The 14,309-nt window shown below is 44.9% G+C and overlaps 1 protein-coding gene across 5 annotated transcripts in view; it reads left to right on the top strand.

Annotated features, from left to right (window-relative positions):
* FKBP15 (FKBP prolyl isomerase family member 15) overlaps positions 1–14,309 on the top strand; it is a 27,687-nt gene extending 13,378 nt beyond the window's left edge. For 2 of the 5 annotated variants that reach the window (XM_055793608.1, XM_055793607.1), the window contains exons 15-30: positions 245–338; positions 1,172–1,281; positions 1,688–1,798; positions 2,314–2,408; positions 3,076–3,178; positions 4,999–5,031; positions 6,669–6,840; positions 7,349–7,485; positions 7,816–7,971; positions 8,666–8,818; positions 9,172–9,264; positions 9,708–9,818; positions 10,322–10,429; positions 10,633–11,399; positions 11,835–11,925; positions 12,380–14,309. In XM_055793608.1, coding sequence (XP_055649583.1) covers positions 245–338; positions 1,172–1,281; positions 1,688–1,798; positions 2,314–2,408; positions 3,076–3,178; positions 4,999–5,031; positions 6,669–6,840; positions 7,349–7,485; positions 7,816–7,971; positions 8,666–8,818; positions 9,172–9,264; positions 9,708–9,818; positions 10,322–10,429; positions 10,633–11,399; positions 11,835–11,925; positions 12,380–12,454 — 2,409 coding nt within the window. In that variant the 3' untranslated portion in view covers positions 12,455–14,309. The remainder of the gene's footprint in view (positions 1–244; positions 339–1,171; positions 1,282–1,687; positions 1,799–2,313; positions 2,409–3,075; positions 3,179–4,998; positions 5,032–6,668; positions 6,841–7,348; positions 7,486–7,815; positions 7,972–8,665; positions 8,819–9,171; positions 9,265–9,707; positions 9,819–10,321; positions 10,430–10,632; positions 11,400–11,834; positions 11,926–12,379) is intronic. The other 3 variants (XM_055793611.1, XM_055793609.1, XM_055793610.1) reach the window with 2 other exon arrangements.

Here is a 14,309-nt window from a genome sequence, read left to right as displayed (position 1 = left end):
GTGAAGAAGGTAGCTTGTTAAGACATGGTAACTTGAACACATATCTAGGCCTTGAAAGACGAGTGACTGTTATTTTCCCTTTACTATGACTCTTGTGTCATTTGACTTCTAGCTCCTTAATTCTGTTTTTCTGTATATCATCCTTGCTCTGTGGCTTAAAAAAATAAAAGTGAAAACCACTAAAGTGTGAGGAGGGGGGAGAAATATCAAAATATATTCTAATCCTTTGAACTTGTTCTGCAAGGTGTATCCTGGCATGGCATTTGCTTACCCCCAAACCGCTGCATCTGCTTCTCAACTCCAGCCTGTAGGACAGATGTATCCTGCACCTTACCAAGGTATGTTTATAAAAGTACATGCTTTTCAGAAGGCTGCAATAAACATGTAGCAAACCATTTATAATAATGATTTAGATAGCAATGGGGTGGCATACACATACATAGCCATCCTGTCTGTAATGCTGTGCTATTTCACAAGTTCTGATCTTTTAATACCAAATAGGGGCAAAATTTCCCAAATAAATACCCATCTTTTTCTTCTCTTAAGGAACTTCTTGCAGTGTGAAAGGGGATAGAATTTCTAGGTGTATTCCCAAGGCTGTGTATTACTAAAGGCATTTTATAGCTGGTGCTTCCAGTCAAAAATACAACTGTAACAGTAAACAGCTGTCCTACCAGCCAGGGAAAGAATTTAAGTGCACATGTAGAGGCCTTTGCTGAGTGAGAGGACATAGCCCAGAAAAAAAGACGCAACCTTCGAAGGACTAAAGGCATTTAAAGAACCATTTAGGTAATCCCTGTGGTGAAGACTTGGATATAGCTGAACCTCTCTGGGAGCACTTTTTTTCAGTTAAAAGTTTCAGAAGTCAATATTCGTTTCTATTGTTTGATTGTACCTCCTTGCATATTACTGTTCTAGTGTGCCTGGGGACTTCACTCTTGTTGACCTGAGTGCTGTCACATGGCTCAAGAATTTACTGTAGCCATAAACCTGCCTATTCATGTTGTTCAGAAAATACCTGCTGTTTCCAGATACCATGTCGCTTTTATTTCTGGGAAGAGCGTGGCTTGTCCTGTCTGTCAGGCTTCAAACTGCTAAGCATTACTTTTGATACATCTGTATGCAGGCATTTTCTACTTGTGACTATAGATCTCTCTCCTTTCCATTCAAGCACCTGGGGATGTTACTTCCTTTTTGATGACAGAAGCTCGGCAGCATAACACTGAAATCCGAATGGCCGTTAGCAAAGTAGTAGATAAAATGGATCATCTGGCTGCCAAGGTAAGGTACAGCATAGGCAGGCTTGTAAACGATGTTACTGCTGTTTGCTCTCCTAGTGTAGTCTGAGGAGCTGGCTCTGTTTAAATTCTTGCGTTGTTTGTAAGTGATGTACCAACTTAGTGAAAATTCCAATATGATCAGACCTTGTAGTGGTAGCAATTCAGCTACTATGAAAAAGCTTACCTTAAGCTTAGGGGAAGGTGCTCTCTCTTACCATCTTAATTATCATATGATGCATCAGTTTTGGAGAGGTTCACTGCCCTTCAGGAGGTGTCACAGTCAATGCAGTAGCATATAACCTACAGATGATCAGATGGAACAGTGAAGTGGGTCTTTGCATGTGTCTGACTCTTACCTACACCCATAAATTCATGCCATCCGGCTTAAGAGTGGCTTATCCTTGCAGGTGGAGGAGTTGAAGAAACAGAACACTGGCAACAGCTCACTACTGCCTGGTATCTCCTCTGTTACTATGGAAGCCTCCATGATCATGAGCAATATCCAACGCATAATCCAGGTGAGCAATGATTTCCACCTCTCTTCCCCTCAAAAAAGCTCTGAACAACAGTTTGTGGTTTGGGTACTTTCTGAGCCAGAGCTGATATATCAGTATTTAATAGGCCTTGGCAAATGGCTCATGTGAGAAAAATTCTGCCAATTCTTACACCGTTACGGACTTAACCCGCAGGATCCTGCAGAACAGTTTCACAGCTGAAGTATGGTGTTGCAAGAACTGCCTACTGCTGTTTTTCACTTCTTAGTCTTATTCTTTGTAGCTTTGCTAGGCAGCAGCCCTACAATCTTGGGTTTTGTCGGTGAAAAAGTCAACCAGACAGTATTCTTCAGAATGTGGTTTGGCAACCACTGTCCCATGCCAGGATTCCTGCTAAGTGTAGCATGGTGCCTTCCTGGGACATTACCACAGAAGGTGATAAGTCTCAGCACTGTACTGCGTCTGTATGAAACAAAGGTTTAGGTGCAGCTGCAAGGAAGTCTGAGCAAAACGAATATTCATGCTGGGCTATGCTTTAGGAGAATGAGAGACTGAAGCAAGAGATATTTGAGAAGAGCAGTCGGATTGAGGAGCAGAATGAGAAGATCAGCGAGTTGATTGAACGGAATCAGAGGTAAGGAGTGGACTGCATTTGCAAAGACTTTCTGGCTTACAGTTGGTTAGGCATAACTAGGAGGGGTGTTCTTGGTAGAGACATGTACTGATATTGTAAATCTTACTTCTTCTTAAGGCATTAGAAGTGTGGGGTTTTTCCACCCCACTGTCTGCAAAGCTTATCTCCAAAACTGTGGACTATGTAAACATGAATGTAAAAGGGGAAAAAAAAACCCCTCATGCTATCTTCTTTAAGCACACTTGCTCTGCTTCTGGGAGTTACTTTACTTTTGCTAGCTTTTTAGTAAGGTGGAAGAAATTGTAGGGGATGTGGTCTAGTTCCACTGTTTGGGTGTGTGTTCCATCCTGGTTAAGAAGGGGAATAACTTGTTTAAGGAAATGGCAGAGGTTAGTGGTATTGCGTTACCAAAACTCTTGACTGTGTGATAGGATCACTTGTTGCAGAGAGGTAAAGCCTCTACCCAAACTGATATGATCCCTGCTGTGCCAGGCACACCCATGCCACCCTATTGCGATGAGGCTGTTCTTAGTGCAAGACATCATGCAAAATTATCTGGGTATTGTCATGAATAAAACTCCTTTGAAATACCACCTGTTCTATCTCAGCCTTTTGCTCCAAGTTGTATCTTTATGTAAATGCTCATGCAGTCTTCCCCTCTTCACAGATACGTTGAACAAAGTAACTTGCTAATGGAGCAGAGGAACCATTCACTGCAAACAACAAATGAAAACACACAGGCAAGAGTGTTGCATGCAGAACAGGAGAAGGTAATGGTGACAATGAGCAAAGCCATAGAGCTCTGGCTGCAGCCAGGAAAGGGGCTGCTTGTTGCACTAAAACGTGCTGAAGCCTTGTTTGCCACGGCTTACGTCAGTTCTCTTACAACTGTAGGTCAGAACTTTACATTTTGAAAGCTGTTTTGAGAAAACCTTTGGATTTTTTCATGGCTTTCATGTCAAAAGCAGCACAGAGGATATAAGTGTAGGTGTTTATGCTGTTATAGCTTGAATATTCTTACCTTACATGAAAGGGTCTGATTTATTGTAGGTATATGGCCTGCATGTTGAGGAATTGTGTATCACAGGGCTTTGTCAGGTTGAAAATGTACTTCGTTTATTTAGTTGTATTGACAGTTTCAGAAGAGTTTTCTTCCTTTTATTTAACTGACAAGAGCGAATGTAGGTATAAGAAAAATTATTTCCTGCTAGAGTTTCCTCATTGCACTTTTGCACTTTTTGTTTGTTTCTACCAATAACATATTGTGCTTTTGTGAAAGGGGCTATTGGGAAACAGCTTTCAAACCAGCTAAATGCACTTAGATTTGGCTGCGTATCCTGTAATGTCCACTTATGACAGCCTAGCCCAGGTAGGCTAGCTTTGAGGTCTGCAATTGCATGGTGTCTTCCATGCTTTCTCAAGCGCTGGCTTCTTAAATTACACCAAGTTCAGTCTTGCAATGTGCTCCTCTGCCGAGTCGTGTATCTCTCCAGTTCAAGTGTGAGATAAATACTTGCCCTGCATGAGAACTGTAAGTCAGTGCACCTAAAAATGACAGAAACTGCAACTCTCCAAAGTATGCTAGCAAGTATGCTAAAGAATAGAGCAATATATGGCTGATAATTGTATGCTTGTGTGAGCAGACAGTAAAGAAAGACTGTATTTTTTCCACTGAGAGCCCAGGTCATATACCTGTAATATGTATGGAGCATGAGAGATTCTAAGCAGGAAGAAGTCAGATTGAAATAATAAATAAAATTCCTTTTTGTCAGTGAACACAGCCTCCAGCTTGCACAATAAATAACCTGGGGAAGAAGCATCTTTTGGAAGTGTAACACATGGTCTTCAGGAGCCTTTTGGGCCTCGTCTTCCATAGGACTCCACTTGATTCAGCAGTCACTGTCTAGGTGATAACACCATTACACAAATAGACTTCAGGCTAGACCAGAAAAGCTGTAACTTGCACTGGGAGATTTCCCCTAGTTTTGTGAGAGTATGGACTGTAAATATGAAGGCTGGTATTCCTTCCTTTTCCTTTTATCTAACCCAGCTTGCTCTGTGACTGCAATTGCTGAGATCACTATGGAGAGACAGAATCGGGGAAGAGAATTTTAAGCTATTTTATCTATTCTTTATTTAAAAATAGGGGCTCACTGTTTATTTTGTGATACAGACCAGGCATCTGTACCCAGGATTACTGAGAAGAGATATTTGTAGCTTGCTGCATTTGGGTTACAGATCTTTGACCCTGCCAGAGCTTTAGATGAAGGCTTCATGTACCGTAACAATAAGTAATAACACTCTGCGCTCTCTAGTACAGTGAAACGGTAGTCCCATGTAGGACTGCTGCTAAGTCTGTGGTGTGTAATGTACCTGTAAGGATGCCTTTAGCTTCTTTCTCTCAAAGCCAGGCTTCACTACATTTTTCTGTCTAAGCTTTTACAGTTCTTGGAGTAGTTTAAAGGCTACTCTGGCATGCCTTAGGCTCCTGTAATGAAGCATTTTGCTTTTCTGATGATGATTAATGCCTCTGCTTTTTAAGTTCTGTTCTTAACTCTTCCTGTTTCCTGTCGCTGCTTTCTCTTCCTAGCACATGCTGCCAGTGGATCGGGGCTGGGACCAGGTGAGGCAGTGTGTCTGCTGACTGTTTAGGTGATAGATAATTGTGCCCTACATAGCGTCAGCCCAGCTTCCTCTTGAACTAGCTAGAAGCTGATTGGCATTAAAAGAATTGTCTCAGATCTTGAATTAGCAGGTATCTTCAACTTGGAAAAGGGCTTTATAACTGGCAGTGTGGCCACTGGCCCCCTCTTTCTTAGGGAGCCCTTTAAAAGAACTTTGTGACATTGCTGCTCTTGTTTCACCTCCCCCATGGGAGAAATAGGACATGTTCATATAATTGTTAGAGCCACATACAGATCACGTAAGATTCTTGTTGAAAGCTGGAGGCTGGAGCTGAGCTAGTATAGACATGAAGCATTCACTGCAGAAACTTTAGTAACAGTTCCTGGCTTAGGATGTTCTTTTTATTTTTCTTTGTTTGCTATTAAAGGCAACTGTTAAAATAACCTTTAGATATGCCATGGAGTTTTGTTTTGGTTTTAGCATCTAGGAGTTAGCATCTTGAACTGCAGTGAGACATTTATGGAAACGTAAGGGGAAAGCAGATCCGGTTTTAGCCAGTCTCTGTTGAAATACTGCCTCCTCTTTAAAATTAATGGTGTAGTATCCCAGCCCTCAAGGTCAGCACATACTCACCCTCACCATAGTTGGAACAATTTTGCTCACAGCTGTTCTCTGCCAGAAGGTGGTGGTCCTAGTCTGAAGAGAAATGCTTTAGTTCTCTTTTGGGAATAGAGCAGAGAGCAACTCCAGTTCTCCTGAACTTATCAGTTACAAGAACATGAAAGCCTATTGGGAATCTGAATGCAGGCATAGATACAGAAGCAGTTTTGATATTCCCTGCAGCAAGTGAGGTTTTCTGGTTGGTGTAGTTCTGTCTTTGCAGAGCATCCTCTGAATTTTTTGTGTCATGCAACAACATTGGGAACGTGACTTCGTGTCTTTGTCTTGATGCCTTGAGCCTCTCCTAACATATTGCTTACAAGTTGTCTAACAAGCTGTATTAGTACCTGGTTTTACATGAGTCACTGACTGAGAAATAGCAAATCTGAACAGGGCAACAAATTACTGTGAGAACTGTACTCCAAAATGACAGCCTTGCCCATGCGGGCACCTCAAGGTGACTACGTGCTGTGTGCTCTGGAGAGAAGGTGCTCTTTTGGCTGGAACAAGCCTGTGTTTTGTGTGGCTTTTCAGTGATTTGTAAGCTTATTGAAGATAATCAGATGTTGGAACCCAGGCTTTTTTACTTGAGTAGATGTTATCATAGCCCGAAAACTCTGAGCAGAGCCACCAGGCACTGGTTCTAGTCTTAAAAAAACATCTAAGCTTTTCAGGACAACTCACTGAGTGGACCTAATGTGGCGATTATGTTGGTGGTGGCCTTGTGCAACTTTCCAGTCAGTCTGGACAGGTTATAGCAAAATAATGCACAATAACATGGCAAAGAAGTTATCATCACCTCTTCAATTTGAAGATGTCTGTGAGGTGCTGCACCCCAGCACTTCCCTGATAAAGTCTGCGGTACCTTATTGGTTCTTCCTGTGAGAACAGCTCTGGCACCTTCTCCCACTCACATATGTTTTTTGTTTTGTTTTTTTTTTCCCTCCCTTTTCCCTGCTCTGTTTTGCGATACAGGCCAAAGTTGCAGAGGAGTTAGCAGCTGCCACAGCACAGGTTTCCCAACTACAGCTGGAGCTGACTGCCCACCAGAAGAAGGAGATGGACCTACGGAAACAGCTGTCTGCTGCCCTGCAAGAGGCAGAGCGACACGAGATGCAGCTCAACAAACTGCAGGCACAGTTAGCAGGTGAGACCTCCTGTGCCTGTTCCATGAGAGCTCCTTTGTCATTCTTTTTCCCCCTTTATAAGTCATAGGTTTTTCCTTTCTTCTGGGGGTATCTGTTCCTGCTTTCCCTAGGATCACTCACAAGGGTATCAAAGAAGGATATCGATGCACTGAAATGTCTAAAGGGTATGTGCATCCTTGTTACCACTGAAAGGGAAGTGGGCCAAATCAGTGAACAAAACCATCCTGTCACAGGGGATGCCTGTTGTAGAAGCAATCTCTTGGCATTACTGTCTAACGTCTTGTAGAGGAACCAGAGATGTTCCAGGGGTTGAAAAGTCATGAGAGATGAGGTATAAGCATTGCCATTTCACACAAGAAGCTCTTAATTCTAGTTCCCACTGCAGGTGCAAGCTGTGTTGTTGATTTCATTGTGCAAGAGATGCTATTCCTTCACATCAGTCCCTAAATGTGCTGACCTGCAATACATGTAGCACTGCAACCCACAGTAAAATCTGTTTTTATGCAGAGCTCCAAGAAGCCGCTGAGGACACTCAGACTAGATTCAAATCTGAGAAGCATAGCCGCAAACAGCTGGACATGAAGATTACAGCACTGGAAGAAGAGCTAACGGACCTAAAAGTGGAAAAAGAGACTCTTGAAAGGGTACGTCTGGTGCCAACATTAGAGATGCAGGGTTTAAGTTATTTGCTGAAATTTAACCCAATATTCTTGCTTGTAAATATGCAAGTTAGGTAAATCTTGATTCATCTGCAGGCAAGGATCCCTGTGCTAGTGGATCCTTTATGCTCATGTGATTTATTTTTTTTTTTTAAATATCTTAGCCAGTAATTTGTTAACCCTCCTACCTCTAAAATAATCTCAGCTTGATTTTAAAGTATTAATGTTCCCTGCTCAAAGAAGCTCTTTCTGCATGTGGCAGAAAAGTTACTTTGGTGCTGTCTGGCTTATTCTGTGTTCTGTTCTATATTGCAGAATCTTGCAGAGAGGAAGAAGAAGTCCCTCTCGGAGAGAGCTCAAGCAGAAGAAGAGATGGAAGAAATACGCAGATCGTATCAGCAGGAACTGGACAAGCTTCGGCAGTTGCTGAAAAAGGCACGGACTTCAACTGACCAGGCAGCAGCAGAGCAGGTGAGGAGTCACGGGAGCTTCTCTAACAAGCATCTGGGAGGCTTGTAGGAATCTACAGGTAGGAAATGGTTGTGAAAATGCTCAGGCAGTGGGAGAATAAAAATGTTTTCGCCTTGATTTTAGGAGTTAACTTGAACACAGCATTCACTTTGTTGTCTTTCTGAAATGTTTTTGCTGGTGTTCGTTAGCCCTGCTTCTGACTTCAGAATTTACACTGATGTCTCTTAAGGAGGTGCACAATTTGAGAGGGGAGGAAGGCTGCTAGGTTCCCGTAATTCTCTGACTTCAATCACAGGCCACGGATGTGGCTGCAAAGTTTTGGTGCAGCACTGATGCAGGCTGGCATGCAGCATCAGATTTAGACTGTGTTAAAGAGAGTGTCAAACTGAGGAAAGGAGAGGCACCAGACTGAGTTCATAATAGAGAGATTACAGGACTGCTGACGAGTGAAAGACTGCTTAGAAACTTGCCCAGAGATCCGAAATCTGAGCCAGACCTTCAGGCCAGCCTGGGGGATTGTGGCTGGAATTGAACTCTGAAGTGTTGGGCAGGAATTGGTGACAGCTGCAGGGCTGTGTTCTGCATGTAGATATTCCAGCCTAGGGCGGGAGAAGTTGTCCAGCCCCAGGTTTTCAGCCATTTCAGCCATTCAGACTCTGTGTGTGTCTAATGATGTCTCTTACATGGTGGGCAGATATCGCTTATCCAGGCAGAGCTGGAATCCCAGTGGGAAGCAAAATGTGAACGTACACTGGCCTCAGCCAAGGAGCAGCATGTTAGACAGTTCCAGGAGGTGTGTGAGCAGAGAGACTCCTTGCAGCAGCAGGTGTCCCAGCTGGAAGAGAAGGTAAAGGGCTGTTCTTTATTGCTGAAATGTAATGCCAAAACCCCAGTAACTGTAACCACGGTCCTCTCCCACCTAACTGTAGCTTGACTTTTTAATTTCTTGACTGTTAGGGAATTTGGTCTTGTCTGCAAGATGTGTCTGTACTTGTACCTGTTACGTTGAGTTGGTGGGCTAGTGAATTTACTGCTGCAGTAGAAAGATAAGGTGATGTCTCAGACAGTCTAAAGCAACAGCTACAATCTGTTCTGCTTATCTGCACGGTTCTGAGTGATCCTTTTTGAACAGAAACTGTTTTGAAGTGGATGACACTGAGAGGGGCTGTAAACTGATGGGCTCTAGTTCTTGTCTTTCAGCTTGCGGCTCTAAAACACTTGAAAAAAGCAGAGGAGCAAAAATTGTCTGAGTTTCAGCAACATTTGGAGCAACTAGAGCCTATCAAAGAAAAGGTAAAGGGAGTAACATGGCTGTTGAACGTGAACTGGAGTGCAGTAATCGCTAGCCTCAGACTACCTATGTCCAGAATAACAAGAACATGAGTTCCAGAATATGAGAGGGAAGGAATAACTTCATGTTGCTTCCAGCAAACCAGAACAGGTCCAGTGATATGACCCAGCCTGAGATCTCAGTAATGCTGTGCCCCTTCTTGGTGTTACTTGAAGAGCTAACGATGCAGTTGTGGACCTTCAAGGTTTTGGCTTGGTTAGATATCATTATTTTGGTGCTGTTACTTTCAGCCAAGTCTTTTGCAACTCTCTATCAAAGGTCCTGCTGAAAACGCCACTCAGCAGTTTACACCTCACTAAAAAACTGCTGACAGGGAACCCATCCGTTGAGAGGCTCATTGCAGTGGTGTCTGGAGCTGTTCTAACTTTCGGTTTCGCTTTGGCAGTATTCAGCCTTGCAGTCTGATATTGTGGTGCTGAAGGCTCGCTATGAAGAACGCATCCGAGCCCTGGAGAAGGGTCAGGAGGGATCTTCACCTGCAGACTTCACAGAAGAAGTGAGCTTGGCTATCCAATATTTCTCCTTACTAAGCAAATCTATTTACCTTGAGTTATTTTGCTTTGAGCAGAGACAGGAAGGAAAAACATTGTTTTCTCCACAGTAGCACTGTGTGTCTAGTAGCAGGGTCTACAGAGGAAGAAAGGAGGTGATCTTCCTGCTGCCCAGTTTGTTGCTATATTTTTTTAGGTTAAAATCTAAGATTTAAGGCTTAGATTTAGAAATGGAAAGAATAGTAAGAAAGAAGCATCAGTTTGCCTTGGTTTTGTGCAACCTGCCTCAGTTCTGGAGGGACGGGTTTGATTTATATATAATGGTTCTGAATTAAGATGATGCAATGTATTCTGCTTTGTTATGGGAATTTCTCATTTGAAAAGTGGATTCTTTGAAAACCACACGTTTGTTTGGATTTATTGTTCCTTCACGTGGAGAAGTTTCTGATGTTATGTCCAGTGCTTCACGTGTTAATGAATCTTTGTTTCTTGTCTTGTTCTTTTCCAGGTAAAGAAGATAATGAATGGTGTATTTCAGTCTCTTCGGGGTGAATTTGAGCTGGAAGAGACATACGCTGGCAGGACAGTTCTGGGTGTTGTCATGAACACTATTAAGGTACAACAGTGATTAAAAGATACAAGGTGATCAGTGTGAAAGAATGAGTCTTGGGCTAAAGCTGCAAATTTATGTTGTGAGTCTGAAATAACTGTGAAGCAGAAATTTGTTGTGGGTGACAAAGCAGCCCAGTAGTAGAAGATGATACTGTGATGGTTTGTGTTTAGGATATAACCTACATTTTCTTTACTCAATTTTTTAAGACTGTAACACTGCAGCTACTCAACAGACAGCAAAAGAAACCAGATCATGACAGTAACAAGGAGGAATCTGGAACAGGAGCAGTGAGACAGGCGGCATCGCCTGAAGGAAAGTCTGACCGTGAAGAGCCCATGCAGCATAGCCTGGCACAGCGTGTTGCATTCCCAGCTGACCCTGGGGAAGCAGCCACAGGCTCCGTGGTGTCTGACCAGGAAGGCGAGTCTGCTCCTCTGTCTGCTAGGCCCAGAACTCCTGAGGAGGAGCAGGTGACACAGAGCAGTGGGTTGTCAGAAGAGAAGGTCCAGGGGGAGCATCTCTCTTCCACAGCTGAATCCTGCCTGGATCCTGATGAGGGACCTGTACTGACAGGACAGCCTGTTCCTGAGGTGGATGAGGACGTTGTCCCAGCTGAGCAGAGGCAGGAGAGCAGTCCCATCAGGAAAGCTGAGACTGAACACAGTCCCTCCAGAGTATCTTTGCAGGCAGAAGTTGCAGAATCTTCTGTTCTAGAAGCCAAGCCAGGAGATGCAGATGTGGCAGTGCTTGCAGAAAAGCCAGTCCTGGAGCAGAAGACAGAGGAGCCTGTGGGAGGTTCAGAGCCCCCTCCCTTAAATGGGGAGGGAGGGAACTGCACAGACCCGTTAGACGGAGCTATCCCCGAGAAGGAGCCTGCTTCAGTGTCCAAAACAGCACAGCCAAGCTCGGCTATCACCAGAGGAACCCCCGGACAGCAGGAACTGGGCTCCAGCCCCAGGCAAAAAGATTCCAGGTAAGGTGTGACCGCTGGGGTGGCCACAGCCTCACTCCTGCTGATCAGCTCAGTGTGGTACGGCAGCACACCCAGAGCCCGGTGCAGCTCTGTGGGGCAGCAGGTGTGCAGGGCTGAAGCACCATCAGGGTGCGAGCACTGGGTGGCACGAGCCAGGTGCTGGCCAGGACACGCTCTGCAGGGAGAGACAGGCTGTGTCTGGGTGGAGGCAGCGGTGCCATTGTCCCTGGTGAATGGTTCCCAGCTGAGCGTGCAGTTTCTCTCGGATCTGATACTGATGGCTGCCAGGTCCCAAGGTCGTTATGCACATGCGAACTTTTACTGAACTGGTGAATAGTCTCAGCAACAAAAGTTTTCCATCATCCTTTAATAGAACTTTTTAAACCAAGATCCTGTCATCTGTGAGCGAGCTGTTAATTCTTTATCATCTTCCAGCCTCTTTGAGGACAACAACTTCTTTGAAACACCATCTCGTAAACCGCTGAAGCCTCTCGTTCCCTCTGAAGAGGAGGATGAGGAGGAAGTGGTATGTATTTTTATCTTCCCACTCCTACCGAACTGGTTCAGGCATTAACCTGTAGCTTGTCTGTGAAATCCTTCCCGTGGCAGTGGAGGACTGACTGGCTCCTGATAGCCGAGCTCAAAGCTCCCTGTATGTTCTCTGTATAGATCGAGTGTCTGGGTGGGTTTGTTGTTGAGTTTAGAGGGATTGCCTGGGCTGAGAGAGCGATGGACACACTCCTGCTGGCATGAGCTAGTGAAACTTGCCAGGTTAATTGAAGGGTTTTAGTGTCCTGTCCCTTCTAGCCTGTAAGCGTCTCTCCTGGAACATTAAGATAGTGTATAAGAAATACAAAAACTTCAGCAATGAGGCTTCTTCTCCTTAAAGCTGACAGATTTCAGAGCCCACACTGTGTAGCAATTACTAAATACTGGGAAGCTGTTAAGACTAACAAGTTTCCCTCTGGTTTGACTTGCAGAGCATGAAGGGGCGTCCCCCTCCAGCTCCACTCTTTGGTGATGATGACGATGATGATCTGGACTGGCTGGGATGAAGAGCTGGCTGATGAGCCTGCGAGCCCCCTCCTCTGGGCGTGGCCTCTTTCTGTGCACTTAGCACTTAACGAGCTGCATATGTGGGACAGCTGTGATCACCCAGGGACTTCCCAGGTTCTCGTACTGCAGACTGATGGGGCCTGAGAGCAGGGGCTCTTTCTGCACTCAGACCCATCGCTCAGACCTGACAAACATGCGCAGAGGTTGAGACGAGCTGAAGGAACCGACCAGTCTTAGTGCACGTTTGTATTGCTGTCCTACTTCTGTGAACCATTGATTCCTTAGTCTGAAACTTTATGCAGATACAAACTTTGTAAAGTGCTTCAGGAGAGCAAGTCTGGCAGGACCCTGCAGTAGGTAACTACTTTTTAAAAAGTCAAGTCTAAAATCTTGTCGTCTTCCCCAGTAAAGATCTCCTTGGAATATTTCTCCTAGTCCCCAGGGTGGCTCCCAGGGACCTCTGTACCATCCCATCACCATGTGTGAGCAACGTGCAGTGGGAGATTTGGCCGAGACACCCCAGGCAGGTGTTTTCTGTGGGCACCAGCTCCACGCAGGCAGCTTGGGGACAGCCCCGGGGCTGAGGTGGTTGGGCTCATCACTGTTGTATGTTCTACGGCACACGTGGTGCTGGCTGACCCCCAGCCTGCTGGGCAGGGCCACCTGTCAGCGGTTCTGAAAGCCGGGGCTCTCTTAGACCAATGCTCCAAGCACAGATGTAGCATCTAGGAACTGTGGCTGTAAGAAGCCAAATCCCCAGCTGCGTTTTACAGAGGACCCCAAGGCTCAGAGAGACCTCACAAAAGTGATTCGCTGCGCAGCCAGCTTATCTCCTCTTATCTTTGCATCCAGAGGTGAGATGTTTTTGGTTTTTTCCCACTGGGTTATGTACGTTTCACTGGCGGTGAAAGCAGCAATGCAGATTTGTAATCTGCTGCTGAGAGAGAGGGAGAGAGTTGCTGTAGGCAGCCGAGCCCATCTCCTGTGCCTTTTTCTCTGCTACTGATTAAAGTGTGATGATCATAGCAAAATTAAAACTTAGTAATAGGATGTAAGTTATAACCCAACCTCCCCTGGGCTCTGCTGGCAGCCAGGGGGTTGGGATATAACTTTTCAGTCTTAAGTGGACCAAGAAAGGAAAGCAGTGAGGATAGAGAGTTGGGCAAACACCTTGGATTTCTCATAGCATTTTTACTTCTACATTTATTGGCACTAATGCAACTTAAAACTATGAGCAGGTCTTTGTATCTTTAAAACAAATAACCCCCTCTTCACTTAATAAACTGGAAGCGCTTAAAATAATTCTACTACAGTTTAGTTTCTACAACTGCCTCCTATCTTAAATAAAATTGATTATTGTCCTCCTAAATGTGATTTCTTGGGAGGAAAAAATAAGAAAAGGTGCTGGGCATCCCTGTTTGGGAATGTAGGAGGGTGGCAGGTCCCTGCCCCTGCGCTGCGTGCCCAGCCCAGCACACTGCCAAATGCAGCTGTAATTGTGGAAGAGACCAAAGCCTGTGAAACAGCCAACCTGCGGCCGAGCAGACACTGATCTGGCAGGGTAAACTGCTGGGGGTTCCTGGGGAGCCACTCCAGAAGTCAAAGCACCAAATAGTTACTCGTTGCTGGGTGACTCTGTGTGTGAAACCCGGATTTTCTGGGGTCCCCCCTTCCTTGTGCTGGTCTGAGTGTAGGTACCCTGAAGCAGCCTCTGCCCCCCCCAGCTGGGGCAGTGTCCCAGTGGAGCTCGTTGCTAATACTAACAAAATCCACTTCTTGTTTCCTGTTACAGATGGGCAACCTGAGGGATTTGCATTTCACTTCTTGAAAAATAAAAGTGCAATTAAACCTGTA

The sequence above is a fragment of the Falco peregrinus genome, chromosome 1 (genome assembly GCF_023634155.1).
Source record: "Falco peregrinus isolate bFalPer1 chromosome 1, bFalPer1.pri, whole genome shotgun sequence".
NCBI classification, from domain to species: domain Eukaryota; kingdom Metazoa; phylum Chordata; class Aves; order Falconiformes; family Falconidae; genus Falco; species Falco peregrinus.
This window is presented reverse-complemented; position numbering and strand designations above follow the sequence as displayed.